The following is a 20,193-nucleotide window of genomic DNA, read 5'->3' as shown; positions in this document are numbered from 1 at the left end:
TATTGAACACTTTCTATATTTTTATGTTTAAATTATTTGAACTGCATTTCTACTTGAATGAAAGTATTCTGAAATAATTATTATTAATTATAGAATTAAGCATGTGGACATGAATGAAAAGAACAAGTTGTGGAATGCACTGATCAAGAAAGCTGAATCTCTTCTCGTTCTACTTGAGCAAAATAGTATGGAAAGCCCCATAATTCAGACATTAGAAGGAATTGTTGTCACTTTGCAGTTGACTGCTCTGTGTACTGTTCACTGTTCTCCGCAAATCTGGTAAAAATAATTTAGGGTAACTTCTGGGGTCCTGGCCTATGATTGATAAATTTACCTTGCATTTAAGAGATCTTATTAGGAGGACTCATTTGCTCATTTCATTGAGGTTATCTGTATCGTACAACGCCTCTATTGATTGATTATATGTTGTTGAATTTTAGAGCTGAAAGGTACTTTAAAAGTTATCTAAGTTAGCTATATCTTTTTGAAGATTAAGACAAGTGAGGCCCAGAGATGTAAAATGATTTGCCTAAAGTTTCACAGCTAGTTAGTAGCAGAGTTTTTCACTACCTACATCTTAGTCCCTTACAGTGTGGCTTCCAACCACAGTGCTCTACTGTAACTGCTCTTCAAAGCTACCAGTGATCTCTTAACTGCTAAATAGAATGACCTTCTTTAAATTCTCCTTCTTCTTTGTTGTTTTTTATTGTTGTTCAGTCGTTTCAGTTGTGTCCAGCTCTTCGTGTCCCCATTTGCAGTTTTCTTGGCAAAGACTGGAGTGGTTTGCCATTTCCTTCTCCAGCTTGTTTTACATATGAGGAAACTGAGGCAAACAGGGTGAAGTGACTTGCCCAGGGTCACACAGCTAGTAAGTGTCTGAGGCCAGATTTGAACTCAGGTCTTCCTGACTCCAGGCCTGGCACTCTATCCGCTGTACTTGCTAGCTGCCCTCCCCTTGTACTTTACTATAACTTTTGACACTGTTGACCTCTCCCTCCTCCTGGATACTATATCCTCCTTTGTTTTCTGTAACACTGCTTTTTTTCTTGTTTTTTTTCCTCTTATCTGCACGACCTTCTTGGTCTTTAGTTCATCTTTCTCCTACCCTATAAATATAGGTGCCCCCTAAAGATCTACTCTGGTTCCTTTTTTCTCTCTTGTTACCTTATTTAATCTAGTAGGTTCAATTTTTACATGTATATGAATGATTGTTTAATTGAACTTAAATCTGTCCATCCCTAACCTTTCCCATGAATCCAGGTCCCATATTGGCAACTGCCTATTGCACATATCTACCTTAAACTCAGCCTGTCTAAAACTCAACTTATTATCTTTCCTTTAATTCCATTCAACCTTCCTCATTTGTTTTTATGATATCATCATCTTCCCAATTACTAAGGTTCAAAAACCCTGGATGACCCTCAATTCTTCCCTCTCTCTCACCCTAACTTTCACCAATCGAGAGAATATAGAGGAAAGAAAAGAGGGCCCAACAAATCCTTGAGGGGACAGCCACACAGTTAATTGTCATGACTTTAATGGAGATCCAGTAAACGAGACTGAGGAGTAGTCAGATAGTAGGAAAAAAAACAATAAGGAATAGCATCATGAAAATCTAGAGAGGAAATAAAAGGTGGGCAGCAGTGTCACGTGCTTCAGAGAGGTCAAGAAGGATGAGAATTGAGAAAAGACGAGTAGACTTGAATGATAAGTTCAGAAGCAAGACTACAGAGGGTACAGAAGAGTGAGGGAAAAGGAAATGGAGGTACCTATTGTGGATGGCTTTCTCAAGGACATTAGCTGAGAAGGGGAGAAGATAAATAGTGTCATAGCTAGTGGACTTGGTCACATTGAGCAGGGGCTTTTAAGTATGGGAAGACATAACCATATTTGTAGACAGTAGATAGGGAGAGATCGAAGATTAGATAATGGGTTCAATCTGCTGGAGAAGAAGAGAAGGGATGGGATTGAGGGTCCAGGTAGATAAGATGCCTTTGGCAAGGTGAAGGCCGCCTCTTCAAGGTGAAGAAGGAAATAGTGGGAGAAAATATCTTGAAGGATATGAAATGAGGAAGGGGGAGAAGGGGAAACTTGGCTAATGGCTTCATTTTTTTTTCAATAAAGTAAGAAGTAAGGTTCTCAACTGAGATTGTGGGGAGAAGGAGTGTAGTGGAAGGCTTAAGGAGAGATCAGAAGGTTTAGAATGACCTCTTTGGTGAATGGGATGATATAAAAGGATTGCCTTGCTGCAGTGAAGGCCCGTTTGAATTTATATATCAGATTTGTGTTGGACCCAAGCAGGTCAACAAGTTAAGTCAAGAAGCATGTTTTACCAAGCACTGTGCTAACTTCTGTAGATAATAAGAGAAGTAAAAGGTAGCGTCTGCCTTCAAAAAGTTCATAATCTAATAGGAGACAACATGTAAACAACTATGTGAAAATAAGATACCTACAAGATAAACTGCAGATAACCTCAGAGAGAAGACACTAACATTAAAGAGGACTGGGAAAGGCTTCTTATAAAAAGTGGGATTTTAGTTGAGATTTTAAAGAAAACTGGGAGGTAGAAGTGAGGAGGAAGAGAATTCTAAGCAGGAAGGAAAGCCAGTCTTGTTCAGGGAACAGTAAGAAGCCTAGAATCACGGGATTGAAGAGTACATGTTATATTGGGGAGTAAGATATAAGAAGATAGGAAAGGTGGTAAAGGACCAGGTTATAAAAGACTTTAAAAGCCAAACAGAGAACTTTATATTGATGAGATTAGTCACTGCCATTTATTGAATAGGGGAGTGACAAAGTTAGACCTGTCCTTTAATGGGAGGATGGACTAGAGTAGATAAAGATTTGAAGAAGGCCACACAGAAGACTGTTGCAGTAGTGCAGGTGTGAAGTGGTAAGAGGCTGCACTAAGGTGGTGATAGTGACATGGGAGAGAAGAGTCCATATACGATGTTGAGAAGGTAGAATCTTCATAACTTGGCAACAGACCGGATGTTTGGGGGGAGTGAAAGAGTGTAAGGAATCAAGGATGACATCTAGGGCGTGAATCTGGGTGGCGGGGAGGATGCCAAGTGCCTTCAGCAGTAAAAAGAAAGTTTGGAAAAGAATATGGCTTAATGAGTTCATTTTGGACTAGTTAAATTTAAGATTTCTATGGCACAGTAAGTTTGAGATGTCTAATAAGCAGTTGGAAGTGTGAGTCTGGAGGTAATCATGGTTTCATGATTTTCTCCTGCTCCTTTCAGCAGCACATAAATAGGAGTGAAAGGAGGATAGTGGAATTTTCTAGGGTTGTGGGGTTTGGTAAGACACGATAGGACAAAGGGACAAGGGATTTCAGGGTAAAAAATAGTGGAGAGGTAAACTGGTTCACCAAGGGGCTGAGATAGGGAAAGGAGGAGAGTGTATCTAGTGCATGATTGGTGGCCTGAAAGAGAACTGAGGGGTGGAAGGAATGAAGGTCATGGTGAGAAAGGAATCCCTACAGGGTTAGGGATCATAAGGCATAGGGAAAGATAGAATGTTGAAGGATTATGATCAACTAAAGGAAGTTCAGAGTTCATGAACATAAATGTAGAACAGTTGGAATGATGACACAATCTAAGATGACACCATCTAACTCTGTAGCTGAGATGGCATAGCGTTGAAAGCCATAGGAATTGAGTAGATTGAGAAACTGCTAAGTTAGGGTATTTGAGGGAGTATCATCGTGCATTTTGAAGTCTCCTCATGAGGGCAGGAGTTGTGGTAGACAGAAACTGAGTCGGGGGCTGAGTTCTTGGAGAGATGATGGTGGAGGGAGAATCTGGAACTGGCAATGGGGATTAAGGGGAGTTCTGATTCCCCTGCCATTACCAAGGATTAAGGATATATGAGGGAGAGTGCATCCAGTCCTGGAAAAGGCCAAGGATGCAATGTTGTCAGCGAGGAGCCAGGTCTCAGTAAGTGCCAGAATATGGGAGGAGTTAGAAAGGAACAAATTTAGTATGAAAGAAAATTTATTATAAAAATGTATTTCAAAGCCCATAGTAGAAGGGACAGGCAGTTCAACAGTAGCACGTTGAAGGACATTCACATCTGGCTACAAACTAACTCAGCCTTATTTCATATTTGCCTTCCTACACTTTTCTCCCCTCACACCCTCTGCATTCATCTTGTTCCCTAAACATGAAACTGCTACTAATTGTGCTCTGTAAACAGAGTAACAGACCTGCTTAAGACCTAAACATAGACAGAAAGCCTAGCTTTAAAATGATTACATTTGACATAACTAGCACATTTGCATGTTTATGTTGGCCTCCCGTTGTGATTAGAATGAACTAGGTACAGAATAATTTTGAAGTGTTATCATTGCTTTTGTTTTTACTGGAATACTGGTTTTGAACATTATCAAACAAGATTTTATTCTGATATCTTTTATTTTTCTTTTATAGCAACCTTAATTATAACGTCACTCCCCTTAAACATAAGATGAGGTCTTCAGATTTAGTGTCGAATGTACAAATAACCTGGCTGTCTCTGGATTTTATCACAAGAGTGCTTAAGATATGTAGATGTTTATTGGAATCTGTTCAGAAGCCTAATCTGGAACCAGTGATTGATAGATTGCTGAAAATATTTGATGCTTTGTTTTATATGCAAGGTAAGTTATGGAAATAATCATCAAACTGGAAAAACCTTTAAAAATGAAATCAATATATAGTAAGCATTCCTGCAGAGTTACTAGTATCTCAAGTTTAAATTCACATAGCTTTATTTTTTAATTTTTTGATGATTTAATATTTTATTTCCCCCAATTACATGTAAAAACAATTTTTAATATTTTCTTAAAAATTTTGAGTTCCAAATTCTCTCCATGCTTCCTTCCTTCCTTCTCCCACCCACCCCCAATTGAGAAGACCAACAATTTGATATAGGTTACATGAACTCTCGTGCAAAGCATATTTCCATGTTAGTCATGTTGTGAAACATGACCAAAAAAAAAAACCGGGAAAAAAAAAGAAAGAAAAAATATGCTTTGATCTGCATTTAGACTCCATCAGTTCTTTCTCTGGAGGTGGATAGCATTTTTCATTTCATATCCTCTGGACTCTTTTGGATCATTGTATTACTGAGAATAGCTAAGTCCCTTGCAATTTACATTTCTTTGGAATGCACAAATGTGTTTCTTAGGTTTTCTGTTTTATTTATTCTGCTATCCTTTGTATAAATGATTAAAAGTAGTTCCTTAGCCCTGTATTCCTGTTGGTGAAATATTTTGATTTAACTTTTCTCACAATGTGTATAAAATAGATTCTTTTAATTCAAAGACCTCTGATTTCATTGGTTTGTGTAGGCTGTCTTTAGGAGTTGATATGTCTGAAAATTCATCAATCAGGAACCTCTTGGAACTTAGCTCAGATGTTCTTGAATGACATGCATGCCTTTCATCAGGTCGATACGTAGAAGTTTTCTAGCTTGGTGTAAGACCTGTCATAATTTGGTAGCTTAGTCTTTGAGAAACCAGAGTTATCTCCACCCCAAAACTAGACATCAGACTTTTCTGACACAACTAAAATTCATTTATACAGAAATCCATTTTATGTTGTTATACAATACATATGTTTATTAAAAAAAACTTTAGAGATATAATAAAGATTGAAATGCAATTAATTACCTATTGTATGTTTTTTTTAGTAAAAACTCCATTTGAAGATAAGATTCTGGAGGATTTGTGTGGAATGTTATCACTTCCATGGATTTATAGCCACTCTGAAGACCCTTCTTTAAAACTGACCACATTTGGCACTGATCTTTTGGCCCTGAGCCAAAGTATTTCAGATAGTTTCTGTAAGTGTACAGATAAAGTTGTGTCTCCTTTGCTGTCCTTAATATCAGTTTTTTCTTAAAGTATATAATACTATATTTTAATTTTAGGATACTGCCTTTACTTATATTAGATAAACTTATACCAAATGTTGCAACAAGTATTTAGAATTAATGTTATAGGAAACATTGTTCAATAAACTTCATCTTTTTAGCACCCCAGGCACAGTCACAGTGTATATACCTTCTGACTTTGTTCCCGAGAGATATTTGTCTTGAATGGAGAACAGCAGTGTATTATTGGGCAATGCAAAGCTCTCATGAAATAATTCGTGCTAGTTGTGTTAGAGGATTCTCTATCTTGTTGCATCAGCGGAGTAAAAATTCTTACAAGAGAGTTCCCAAGATTCTCATGTATGTATTATTTTATTCATTTAGATTCTGTAGTTTAATTAACATTTTTAAGGTACTTGATAAATGTTTGTTGATGATAATGCAGAGGGGATAGCAACTTTTAATTTGAAAATCTATGCTTTTTTTACGATAGCCTCTTCCTGATTGAATGTCTTGATGCAAATGATTATTTTAATATTCCTGACTAGGCCAAAAGTAAATATCCAGAAAGATAATTTTTTTTTCTTAAATACAGAGATAAAGTCAAAGACGATTTGGGTGCTGTCAAAAAAGCATTTGCCACTATACTTGGACAGCTGATTTGTACTCTTTGTGGCCCATTTGAGTGGAAAAGTCCTTTAACAGAACCTCTCTCTGAGGATGGAAATGTTGGCATCTTCTGTAAGAACCTCACAGTTGCTTCTGATTGTGAACAGTCATTTTCTCTCCTGAAAGCTTCTATCTGCAAGCCAATCCTTTTCTTGCTGAAAAAAAAAGTTCCTAGTCCAGTAAAATTGGGTAAGTGTTGATGTGTTTTATTGTCTAGTTTGAAATCATCTTGGGCCAGTGGGGCTTGAAAAAAAATTGCATCAGAGCAAATGAATAAGAATTTTAGCAAAGGTTTTAAATGTACATTTCACAAAACTAAAAAACTGCTTTTCAGGTCATGATGCTTATTACCATTAAATTCATCATTATTTTACCAGTACTGCTAGTACATCTACTACTACTTTGAAATAAAATAACCTCACATTATAAAACATACAGTATAAAAGTATGTTTGTCACAGTAACCCAGTAAAGTAGGTAGTGAAGTTCCTCAGTTTATAAATGAGGAAAATGAAGGTCAGACTTAGCCAAAGTATTGGGCTCACAGGTTATTCATTTGAATTAAACTGAAGAAAACCTCATAGTCACACAGTTTGTCAGTGACTGTATCAATCATTCACTTTTAGCTTCCTTACACGAAGGATTTGCTAAATTAAATCTTACAACAGCATTATAATAGTTTATATTGTTTTAAGGTTTGCAGAGCACTTTACATCGATGATCTTCTTTGGTCCTCACAACAAACCCATGAAGTAGGTTTGGTTTTTTTTTTTGTTTTGTTTTTTACAAATTCATTTTACAAATGAAGAAAGTGAAGCTGAAAAAGTTTGCAACCTGTTTGAGGCAGGATTTGAACTCAGGTCTTGCTGACTCCCGAGTCCAGCATCCTATCCCCTGCAACACCAAAAGGAATAAATTTTGGAAATTGAGAAATTGGAAATAGTTTTGTCTTATTGCAATGCATTGAAATATGAGATTTTGAAGCTCTTTGGATAATGCTATATACCAATGTTCATTATTTATTGTAACTTATTTTTTGACTGAGCCATTGAACACTGGACTGATCAAATGAAAAATAGCTGATATAATGAACTTATTATTGGGAGGTTCTTATTCCAATATAAATGTGGAATATTATAAAGGCTTTTTCATTCCTTCTTGTTATGATTAAAAGTGAACTTAAAATTTGTACTGTACTGTATTTTGTTCATTGAAACATTGACATAATATTCCTTATATGTTTTAAAATGTGTTAATTAGATGTTATATATGTTTTACCTTTCAGCCTTCATAGATAATCTGCCTCATCTTTGTAAGCACCTCAATTTTCGGGAAGATGAAGCAGATGTAAAAGTAGTCCTTGGCACGTTATTAAATTTAATGGAGGACCCAGACAAGGATGTGAGAATGGCTTTTAGTGGAAACATCAGATATTTATTGGAATCCTTGGACTCCGAAGATGGATTTATAAAAGAGGTCGACTTTTAATTTCTTAACATTGTCATTACTAAAAATCTTGTTCTATAAAACACCTTTAATAAGTTATTGAACATATTTTTGTTGTTAACAGCTTTTTGTCTTGAGAATGAGAGAGGCGTATACACATGCTCAAATGTCAAGAAATAATGAGTTGAAGGATACCTTGATTCTTACAACAGGGGATATTGGAAGGTATATTTGACTACATATTTGCATTGTTACTTATTTCCCTCTAAATTCATGACATTTTGCTATATTTTGCCCTATATCAAACATAACAAAATGCTATTTTGCCAACATAACAAGGTTGTCATAGACTAAACTTTTCAGGTAGCCGTGTTCTTTATCCCTTATTGTATTTCTGGCTTGTGAGATCATAGATTTAGAGCTAGAAGGCTCCTTAGAGGTCACCTAGTGCAACTACTTCATTTAAAAAATAGGAAACTGAGGCCTTGCCCAGAGTCACAGAGTTAGTAAGTGGCAAAGCTAGGATTCAAATCCATTACATCACTGCTTGTCCCCTATTCCCTGATCTCAGTTCTTAAGCATCTTTATGTTACCCTTTATAACATATATGATTTCTTTTTTTTTTTATAAAATGTGTGATTTCTATATGCATTAGTTTCCATTAACCAAGATGTAGTTAATATTTAACATTGAATTAATGGCAAATAATTAAAGAATGATTGGTTTCTGTTAATGTAATCCATGAAGCATATAATCTAATAAAGAAAAAAGCCTTTGTTCCAAAACTGGAAATGTGTCCACTATTACATATGAAGGGATAACTTTATTGATAAATTTATACTTCACTAATTTTTCCTGGTTGTATTATATGTGAAAACCCTTCTGAGAAAAACTTTATGGGAAGATAGGTTTATTTGGAGGGAACTCTACATTTATAAAACTTGAGACATTAATAAAATCTTTCATCTTTTAAGGGCGGCAAAAGGGGATTTGGTGCCTTTTGCACTCTTGCACCTATTGCATTGTTTGTTGTCCAAATCACCATCTATTTCTGGAGCAGCATACACAGAAATCAGAGCATTAGCTGCGGCCAAATGTGTTAAACTGCAAACCTTTTTCAGCCAGTACAAGAAACCTATCTGCCAGGTAAGAGCCAATATTCTTGTTGCATATGGAGGAGCAACCCTGCTTTGTGCTATCTATAAGAAGCACATTGCCTGCAGTGTAAGTTTAGCTTGTTTTCTTTAAAAGTGGAATTCCATTTAGTGCTAAAATACTGCCACTTTATATCACAATAGCTATAAAGATACCCAGATACATAGTTATGTGTACAAGAATGTACATAAGTACAAATTCATGATGATTTAATGTATTTTCCCTTTCATTACTTTCTCTGCCATTGAGCAGCCTTGCTTTTTATTGTTAGGTGATACCTTTGTTTTATGGTGGTTTTAGAGGGGGAAAAATTAGTTTTTCCCATGGTATCATGGCTTGCTTTTCTTATTGAATCAATTCATGTCCAAGAATTCAAGCTTGTAAACATCATGGGTTGTTTTTTTTTCTGTGATAGAAATTTTCCTTCTAGTGATAGAAACTGATATTTAAATTGTTTATGTTCTAGTTTTTGGTGGAATCCCTCCATTCCAGCCAGAAGATAGCACTCCCCAACACTCCATGTCAGAACACCGAGATAAGAAAGCAAGATGTTACTCGGCAGCAGGAAATGACACGAAATATCTTATCTGAAATTTCCAATGTTTTTGATTTTACTGATAGTAATCTGTTCCTTACTGTAAGTTGCAAAATATGGTTTATTTTTAATTGACTGTTTTTATTCTGTTATTCATTCTCTTTTTGTTTTGATTTTCTTTGTTGTTTTTAAACTGGTCATATGTATATATCCATAAAAACTTAATCTTACTCAGAATTCTGAATTTCATGCATTTTCTTGTAACTTTGATTTGGGCAAGTAAGGTACACTAAGGAACCTAAATTCATATTGTTCGGGATTACAGGCTGAGTGGTTAACTGTCTTATGGCTTTCCACTGCAACATTCATCCACTTAGTAAGCTAGGCATTTAGGAGATTCAGTGGCCGTCAGGAAGACCTGAGATCAGATTCAGCTTCAGGCCCTTGACTAGCTGTGTGACCTTGGGCAAGTGACTTAACTTCTGCCTCTGTTTCCTCAACTGCAAAATGGAGCTAATAACACTTTTCAGGGTTGTTGTGAGATATTTGTAGAGTGCCTAGTACAGTGCCTGACATATAGTAAGTACTACATAAATGCTAGCTATAACCATTGTTGTCATCAGCAGCAGCTGATTACTGTTACTGTTATTATCTACTAAATGTTTGTTGAGTGCTTAGTGCTGTGAGAAATACAAAGAAATATTATATAAGGTCCTTATCTTCAGGGAGTTTACCATTCATGTAGAGTGACAAAAAATTAAGTAATAGTTTAAGAGTTGAAGTGACTCAAACCTAAGCCACTTCTAATTACAGTTTATAGTATTCACAAACAAATGGCACTACTCCACAGTAAGACAGAAACAGATGTCTGACTCCTTCATTTTATAAATGGGGAAACTGAGGTATAGAGAGGCTAAGTGATGTGCCCTTCCTGACTGATTGAATATAAGAACCATTATGAGTTCTGATAATGAAATTAGGAACTGTAGCATAGGACATTTTTTTGGAATTGATAGTTAAAGACTGTACGGTTTCTCATTCAGATTAGACCCCTGAGGACCTCAGACAAAAGTAATATATTTTGTAATATGTAGCCTCACAAGAGAATAAGAGGGTCCTTAGGAAGCTTCCACAGTTTCTACTGTAACCAAATTATCCTCACTCTATATCCTTCTAAAGAGGAATAGCAATATAAAAGTTCTTAAGTTAGACTCTGTAGTATCAGAGAATTCTAAAATTGGGAATCTCATTAGAAATTGTAGAACAATTGTTCTTAATTATAGTTTAGTAAGTTAGCTTTTCACAGTCTAAAACAGTTGGGTAAAAAAAGTAAAATCGTTTTATCTAGTTATCTAAACATTTTCCATTTCAGATATAAGTTGAAAGTATACAGGTAACTTGAGAGAAAAGAAGGCTTTGAACAATTGCTATGAAGAGTGAGATAGAGTCAGAGAAAGATGAAAGGATTGGTGTGTAGCAGTGAAGGCCAGATTAGATAACATCATGAATTCTAGTCTGGCATTTCCTCCTGGACATCTCCCCATGGCATCTCAACAGCACTCTAACTTAACTTGAACTTAACATAGGAGCTTGGGTCAGCACAAAATACGTTAGTGTACATAATATCCAGAAATTCTACCATGTAAATAAATGTGTTTTTTTATTTCTTTCTTCAGAGGACATTACAAGTTCTGTTACCTGACCTTGCTGCCAAAGCAAGTCCAGCAGCTTCTGCCCTTATTCGAACAATAGGAAAACAATTAAATGTAAACCGTAGAGAGATATTAATAAATAACTTCAAATACATCTTTTCCCACTTGGTCTGTTCTTGCTCCAAAGATGAACTGGAACGTGCACTTCATTACCTCCAGGTAATTTGATATTTGTCAGATATTTTATAGTTATCATTAAAACAGTATTAGAGGAGGTCTTTTGGGTAAGGAAATGGAGAGAAACAAAATGTAGATACTAGAAGAATGACCCCAACTATTATATACTGTTTAAATCTTTGTCTCAGTCTGTAATGTGTAATTTGCCTGGAGAGGTAGGCTGAAGCCAGAGTTTGAAGTGCTTTAAATGCTAAATAGAGGAGTTTGTATTTTATCCAGAAGACAGTGGGGAACCACCATAACTTCTTGTGTAGAGGAATAATATGATCAGACCTACATTTTGGGAGCATCAGTTTGCCAATTGTGGGGAGGTTGGATTAGAAAGAAGAGAGAGTGAGATAAGGAAACCAATTTAGTGGCAGTTAGAAGAAGCCAAATGAAAGGGAATGGGAGCCTGAGTTAGGGTGGTTGTAGTATAGGTGGAAAGAAGGTGTTTTGGAGGGAAAATCAGTAGGACTTGTCAACTGATTGGCTAGGAAGGGGGAGTAAGAGTGAAGATTCAAGAATAATGCCTGCCTTGTGAACCTGGGTGACTGTAAAAATGGTAATCTACTTGACAAAAGAAAGGGAGTTGGGAGGAAGGTTGGGCTTAGGAGAAAAGGTAAGGAGCCCTATTTTGAGATACTAAGTTTGAGATGTCTATGGAACATCCATGGGAAGATGTCTAGCAGCCAATTAGAAATGGGGACTAAAGCTCAGGTGAGAGATAGGGGCTGGATATATAGTTTTGGAAATCAATCTTCTTAGAAATAAGAGTTGAATCATTGGTAGTTGATGAGATCATTGAGGAAAAGTATAGAGAAAGAAAGAGAAGCCAGGATAGAGTCTTGGGGTATAGTGGGGTGAGACATCGATGAAGATCCTGCAAAGGAGTCTGAGCAGGATCAATCTCACAGATTAGTATCATGATAACCCAGAGAGGAGAAAGTATCTGTCCATTTATCAACCCCTTGCAATCTTCTCAACCCCTCAGTCAACTGAAACTGCTCTCTTCTAGATCATCAAGGTTTTCTTTATTGCTAAATCCAATGACATTTTCTCAGTATTCATTCTTCTTGTCTACTTTATAGTATTTTGCACTTTTAAGAGAGGATATTCAAGATGAGGTCTTGATCATCATTTTGAAACACTTCAGAAAGGCTAAGGATGAGCTCTGAGAAAAGGCCATTGGATTAGCAGTAAAGAAATCTTGGTGATCTTGGAGAGAGCAGTTTCAGTTGATTGATAGGGAAGATTACAAGGTGTTGAGAAGTGCATGGGAGATGAGAACGTGGAACCCCTGAGTATAGAGGACATTTTTTCCAAGAGTTGACTGTGAAAGGGAAGAGGGCTAGAGTACAGTGGCTTGAGGAAATAGTAGCGTCAAATGAAGTAGACTTAGTCGTGTTTGTAAAGCAGCAGTAAGGAGAAGTTGAAAATTATAGAGAGAGAAAGGGTGCTTAAAAGGGACATGTGTCCAAGAAGAAATAGGAGGTGATGGGCTTAAGTAGAAGTAGAGGGATTGGTTTTAGCAAGGAAAAATGTCACCTCATCCTCTGAGACTGGAACAAAGAAAAGAAAATAGGGGATGGTGCAGATTTGAAGTGTGTAATTAGGGAGCTCTTGATGATGGTTTTAATTTTTTCACTGAAGTGTGAGGTAAGTTTATCTGCTATGAGGGAATGGAGAGGTAGAGGTGTGCAGGTGACTTTAGAAAAGAGAAGATTTGGAGCAGTTACTGTGAAAAGTGAGATAAAGTCTCCACCGGAGAAGATAAAAGTATTGCCATTCATGATTGAGGGCCCAGATTTGATAATATCCTGAACTTTAGTCCTGCGTTGCCTGTTGGACATCTCCTGGCTGTCCCAACAGTATTTCAAACTCATTAAGTTTAAAATTAAATTCATTCTGTCTCCCCTTTTCTGCCCCCCCCCCCCAATTATCTCCTGCTTTAAGGAAAACTTCCCTATTTCTGTCAAGGGGAACCATTTTCACAATCACTTCTGATTCTAACATTGTAATCATTTTTGACATGTTCTTCTCCCTCACACCCATGTTCAGTCGGTTGTCAAATTTTGTCTGTTTTATTTCCATAGAATTTTTAGCATCTATCCCCACATTTCTACTTACAGGGTCGTTCCTTTATTTCCAACACTTACTGCTTTTCTTCTAGATTGCTCTAATATCATTAAGTGTTCTCACTACCTTTAGTCCCTTCTCTCTTTGCTCAACTGCTAGAGTATTCTTCCCAAGGTGTAGGTTTCCTTTATGTGCCACTTCCCTGCTCAGAAACTTTCAAGAGAAAACACAAAATCCTCAGCCCTATGTTTAGGACTCTCCATATTTTGACTCTAACCCACCTTTTCAGCCTATCTCACGTGATTCCCTTTACACTGTCTATAGCCCTGCCAAAAGGGACTCATGAGACTTCCTCGAACTTGGCATTTAGTCTCCCCCCTTGTGCATCTGTATAAGCCATCTGTCATAGGTAGAATGCTTATCTCTCTTTCTTCAGGACCCTCCTCTTGCTTGGCTTGGGTATCACTTGCTCTATAAAACCTTCCCTGAACTGAATTTATGCATCTGTGTTGCATCCTGCTAGTAGAGTAGACAGAAAGCTTCGTTGGGCAGGAATGTTTTCTTTTTTGTTTTTATATTCCCAGTTCCTTGCCTGAAATAGGTGCTTAATAAACATCTGCTGAGTTTTGTTGAATTACTTTCAGCCAGTCTTTTCTCCAAGAATATTGATTGAAGTGCTTTTTATAACCTAGAGTAGTCTCTAAGGATCTGGGTTCTTGGTACTCATAGTATGATGAGATATGTTTTTGTGAGTGTTAAATTGTCATGTTGTAGTCCTTTTCAGAAAATGAGGTTAGTTTAAAATCTAGCTGACATTAAGCCTGTGAAATATAAGGTCACCTTTCCTTCAATATCTACACCCTAGACAAGAAGTCTGGGAAAGGGAAGAAAATGAGAGAATCATTAAAATTCTTTCCTAATTCAAAAAATCTTTTCCTTAAAATTTATCACTAATAATTCTGGTAACCTGGTTTTGTATCTTTATTTATTAATAGCTCCTAAAAATGAATCTTTCCAACACTGACATGAAAGCAAACCTCAGTTGTAAGAAGTTAACAATTTAGAAATTTATTTCTGTGTTTAGAATGAAACAGAGATCGAATTGGGTAGCTTGCTGAGACAGGATTTCCAAGGATTACATAATGAGCTACTATTGCGTATTGGAGAACACTATCAACAGGTTTTCAATGGTTTGTCAATACTGGCTTCATTTGCTTCCAGTGAGGATCCATATCAGGGCCCAAAAGACATTACATCACCAGAACTAATGGTAAGAATATTTTGTTTTCACGTGTTTCTGTACTTTTCATACTGCGCCTCCAATATAAATTTGTTTAAATATCAAGATAGGCTTTTTCCAGAAAAAGCTTCATTTAACTTGTGCTCATGATTAAGTATTAATAATAATGTATATTCTAGCTTGTTTGAAAAATTCATGGACCTGAATCATTTAAAACCCTTTTCTTTTATTATTCACATTAAGCAAAAATGTTAAAGCTCATTTAGGTCTCTTATTCATTCAGATTGAAGTAGACTTGTTGCATGATCTTTAAAAATAAGTTTCTACTTGTCTCCCTGTCCTTCCCTGATACTTTCCCCAGAGGAGTACAAACCATGATAACCATAGCTCTGTTTAATATACCTAGAATTATTATCTTTTTTTTTAAAGGTAACTTTTTCAGGTTTGAAAACTGCTTTCAAATTCTTACCAAGTTACAGTTCCTATTTTTAAGCCCTTGATCATTTGAATGTGGCTATGAATGTTATTTATTTAAGTAGAGTCATTCTAGCGTGGTACACAGACTTAGGAAGTCCTCGGTTTGAATTCTACTGCCAGCACTATGTGACTATGGATAAGTCATTCAACCTCTTTGAAATTCAGTTTCATAATCTGTAAAATGTAAATGTCAGCTATTATTTTTTAGTAAGCTTAATTTAGTGGGCCAGCACAACACAGCCAAAGTGAAGTGCAAGGATATTTAAATACCATATTTGAAGTTAGGTTAGCTAGGTTTGCCAACCCACTTTTTTAAAGAGTTTCCTAAATCATTCCATAACTTTTTATTGATGCCTCAGTTTTTGTTTCTATATCTGTAGAATAGAATAATCTTTTCAGTTCTGTATTTCTTTATCTGAAACAGTACCCAAACCATCTTAGTTTTTTTCTTTCATTACAACTGTTGCTTAATGTAAAGGGGAGATTTTTAGAATTGCAAAGTTGAAATAGTGATGAACATTTTTAAAGTAAGTAGATTCTGAAGTTATTGTCTCTGTGACACATTTGTTTGCATTGATAAACACAAATATGAGCAGACATACTCGTAATTGTACTTTTTACATTAAATTGATTATCCTTTCAAATTTTGGTGACATAGAATAGTTGTCCTTTGGTGTTTGAAAGACAGAAAGCTTCTATACCTTCTTTCCATTATGGTGTCATTCTGAAGAGGGTTTTAGATATAGGAAAGTGAGCTTATCTCTTCCTTGTCTTGAGACAGTCTCTCTTGACAATATCTCTAATCTTGAGAAGGCTCATTGGTACCACAATTCAAGCAGCAGCATGATTCCCCTGTACAGCCATCCCTCAGTACTCCACATTCCTACTTTTCCTCCCTTGTCCCTAGTTTCATGAAAATAATGAAAAAGAAGAATTTCTCTTCATAGAGTGATTTAGAGAGAAATTTTGTGAATGTGGATTAACGCTTACAAATTTCTCCCAAAGCACCATTGAGGGAAGTAAATTGATCGTGACCAAATAGGTAAAAGAATTGATGTAATTCAATTGAACAAAGTACAAATAAACAATTTTTTGAACTAAATGAGTTATTATTGATTTATGCTTTTTATTCTATATATAGATGATTAAATGTCAGCTTTTTATATTTTGGTCTTAGGCCGATTATCTACAACCTAAGCTTCTGGGCATATTGGCCTTTTTTAACATGCAGTTATTAAGTTCCAGTGTGGGCCTTGAAGATAAGAAAATGGTAGGTGTACTCATTTAATGTTGTGTTGCTGTAGTATTATGCTGAGTTTCATGTATAATATAGAGAAGACACACTCTTTATTTGTAGGACCTTTTAATGGAAGGAATGCTATAAACATGCCATTACCTGTTTTTATAGGTTTTTTTTTTAAGGAGTTTTATATGCAATATCAGTAGAGATAAACTGTTAACTAAATAACCCAAGGCTAAGTGGATGAAATGGCATCTTCCTACCTATAACTTCCATTTAGCAGTCAACAAGAACATTCATTTAGGATGTTCATTCTTACTAAGGTGGAAGTAGTAGTAAAAGTCTGATTCTTAGTATATCATGGGCAGTGAGGTGGTGCAATGGATAAAGCCCTGGACCTGGAGTCAGTAAGACTTGAGTTCAGTTCTAGCTTCAGACACTTAAAGGCTGGGTGACCAGAGGCAAGTCACTTTTAACCTCCATTTGCCTCAGTGTCTTCAGTTGTAAAACAGTAACACCTATCTCCCAAAGTTGTGAGAATCAAATGAGATAACATGTGTAAAGCACTTTGCAAACCTTAAAGTACTATGTCAGTGTTAGTGGTCATTGCTGTATTGTGGGAAAAATCGATTCAGATTTAGAAGAAAGCAGCAGTGAGGAGTCTACCTTGATTGAAATGGAAGTTGACTAAAGAATAATGTAGCATGGATACCTTACATCTACTCTGTAGGGGTCCTGTACGTATGTATGAATATTTATTTTGTCTTCCCTATTTAGTTGTGAGGGCCTTGAGGGCAGGGACAGTGTTTTTTGCCTTTCAGCGTGTCCCCAGTGCTTAGTACAATGCCTGGTACATAGTAAGTCTTTAATAAATTTCTGAAGATGGAACTGACTGGTATGGTGCTTGGAAGCCAAGTGTTTGAAGAGAACTTGAAGGGACAAGACAGTGAGAAAGCCTTGACAGGGTTTTGGGAAAGGAATGAAATAGTAAATCAATCAACATTTAACTGCCTACATAGAACAATAGATGGCATGAAAACAAGTGTATATGAAGCAAGCTACATACAGAATAAATATAAAATAATAAACAGAGGGAAGGCACTGGAATTAATTGAGGTTGAGGAAAGCTTTCTGTAGAAGATAGAATTTTGGTTGGAACTTGAAGGAAGTCTGGGAGGTCAGTAGTTGAAGTGGAGGAAGTAAAGCATTACAGGCATGGGGGACAGCCAGAGAGAATGCCTAGAGCTGAATAATGGAGTGTCTTGTTCATGGAACAGCCAGAAGGCCATTGTCACTGGATTGAAGAGTACGTGTTGGGGAGTCAAGTGTGAGAAGACTGGAAAGATAGGGGAGGGTTAAGTTATGAAAGGTTTTGAATGCCAAACGAAGCACTTTGTATTTGCTCCTGGAGGTGACAGGGAGACATTGGAGTTTATAAGTAGAGGATTGACATGGACAGACCTATGTTTAGGGAAATCACTTTGGGAGCTGAATGGAGGATGAATTGGAGCAGGGGGATAGGGCAGGCTGGCCTACCAGCAGACCAAGCAATAGTCCAGGTTTGAGATGTTAAGGGCCTGCAGTAATGTTGGCATTGTCAGAGGAGAGAAGAGGGCATTATTTGAGAGATATTGAAAAGGTGAAATTGACAGGTGTTGGCAGCAGCTTGGATATGGGGGGTAAAAGATATGAAGAATCCAGGATGACCCCCAGGTTGTGAACCTGAGGGTCTGGAGGGATGGTGTTGCCCTATAAAAATGCTTGAAAGTACAGAGGAGAAATACTATGGCAGTGCAAAGTCCGATTGGATTGACGAGAAGCTGCAAAAAAGAGAGAGATATACAGCTGTAATATATTAAGGACCAGGTTAAATAAAAAGCTGGCTAGAGAGATATTTTAGAAGAAGTATTAGCTGGTTTCCTAGGAAGGAAAATACTCTTTTCAACTGAGATTTTTGCAGAAAAGATAGCAAATGGTTAATTGAACCAAACAATAAATTCTATTTTTACCTTTGTCTCTGCATGTCTAGTTAAAGTTTTTTCTTGCCCAAATTTTCTTATATACAAAATGAGATAAAAATGCCCTAAACCTATATAGTATTGTGGAATTATTAATAAAAGCTGATAATGAAGTAATAAAGGGAACTACCAGAATATTAAGTAACACCACTGTATTCTTGCTCAAATATTGCAGTCTTCATCCTTTTTTTATTGAAATCTGTTTTTCTTTGTAGCTCCTTAATGTAAAAGAGAATAGTTTTGAATTCAGGACAATCATAGAGTTATTTCAGAATACATTCTTTGTATAGACTGTGTAGTGATCAACAGTCAGAGTGTTCAAGGTACTGAGAAAAGATTTGACCTTGCATTTTCTGCATAGGAACAAGATGTTCACCAATGATAAATATGTGGCAAGTGATATTGATAGCTCTTATAGTGAGACTTGGAGAGAGAGTGAGAAGAGAAAGTTCAATAGTAGTTTTTGGATGGAATGGTTTTCGTTTTGAACTGATAAAAATTTAGAAGATAAGTTGCATCATAGTGTTGACAAATTCTATACTGTCTGTTCCTTCTTAAGTTCTTCTTAAGAAAAATAATATTTGGTCAGTGTTTTGCTTCTTTCTTATATATGTTATAAGTGCACTTTGGGAATTTTATTATGTACATATATTTTAAAGATATATTTCCCATCTGCAATTGATAATTCTTATCCTTGTCATAATTGGTTTATAAAGTAAGTAATTATTGGAATTTTTCCACCTATAAAATAATGATAATATTTCATTGGGATGGAGTGAGGTTATGAATGTTTTTCACTTTATTCTGATGATATGTAAAAGATTTTAGGTATTATAAATGAAAACACCTTTAGTATCTTGGAAGCTTGTTACTGAATGTTTTCAACACAAAGGAATTTCAAGATGTCTGCTATAATAGTTGGTTACCACATGATCTGTTTTGGAATTGAATTTCAAATAGAGGTAAAATTTCCTTTTGTGTTAGTTGCTTCCTTGCAGTCAGTTTCTGTAAGATTATAGTAGAAATTCTTGAATGGAGGCTATTGTTTCAGCCCTTATTCCCATTTCCTTAGTAATCTTAATGGGCCAAGGAAGACATTTCTTAATAAAGATTACAAATATCCTAACATTTAAATGCTCTAAAACTTATCTGCTTGGTACTAGTTTTTTGTTTGTTTGTTTGTTTTTTTTTAAATTTAAGCTCACAATAACTTCTTTTCATCAGCATCACTGCTGTCTTATATTTCATTTGAAATAAGTGAGAATGTTCTATTTGGAAGTCTTCCAAGTAAAACTGTTATGGCACTGTTATGGCGTTTTACACCTTCTAGGAAAAGCTGATTACTTTTAAGGTTACAACCTTTTGAAGTTGATATCAGGGAAGAGAACTGTGACCCTTACCTAAATTCCAGGGTGCTATCGTCATACCATTTGGGGCAAGATAAGTTGTGGGTCTAACCCACTATCGCAATGGTTGTGTTTCTTGTGTTCTGTTAGTCTATTTCAGAAGGAAGCTCTTGCTTGTTATACTAAAGAGGAACTCCCGGGATATAAACCTAGAAGTATATAGGGGCAGTGAGGTGGTATAGTGGATAGAGCTCTGGCCTTG

At 36.2% G+C, this 20,193-nt stretch overlaps 1 protein-coding gene across 1 annotated transcript in view; it reads left to right on the top strand.

The window, feature by feature from the left end:
- Positions 1-20,193, top strand: part of ATR (ATR serine/threonine kinase) — a 119,249-nt gene that overhangs the window by 11,882 nt on the left and 87,174 nt on the right. Inside the window, exons 6-17 of the mRNA XM_027875875.1 lie at positions 94-279; positions 4,434-4,642; positions 5,677-5,829; positions 6,021-6,219; positions 6,455-6,717; positions 7,813-8,003; positions 8,098-8,198; positions 8,948-9,119; positions 9,595-9,765; positions 11,340-11,534; positions 14,695-14,880; positions 16,505-16,597. Of these exons, the coding sequence (XP_027731676.1) occupies positions 94-279; positions 4,434-4,642; positions 5,677-5,829; positions 6,021-6,219; positions 6,455-6,717; positions 7,813-8,003; positions 8,098-8,198; positions 8,948-9,119; positions 9,595-9,765; positions 11,340-11,534; positions 14,695-14,880; positions 16,505-16,597 (2,119 nt within the window). The remainder of the gene's footprint in view (positions 1-93; positions 280-4,433; positions 4,643-5,676; positions 5,830-6,020; positions 6,220-6,454; positions 6,718-7,812; positions 8,004-8,097; positions 8,199-8,947; positions 9,120-9,594; positions 9,766-11,339; positions 11,535-14,694; positions 14,881-16,504; positions 16,598-20,193) is intronic.

The sequence above is a fragment of the Vombatus ursinus genome, unplaced genomic scaffold (genome assembly GCF_900497805.2).
Source record: "Vombatus ursinus unplaced genomic scaffold, bare-nosed wombat genome assembly UNPS02014810.1, whole genome shotgun sequence".
Lineage (NCBI taxonomy): Eukaryota > Metazoa > Chordata > Mammalia > Diprotodontia > Vombatidae > Vombatus > Vombatus ursinus.
This window is presented reverse-complemented; position numbering and strand designations above follow the sequence as displayed.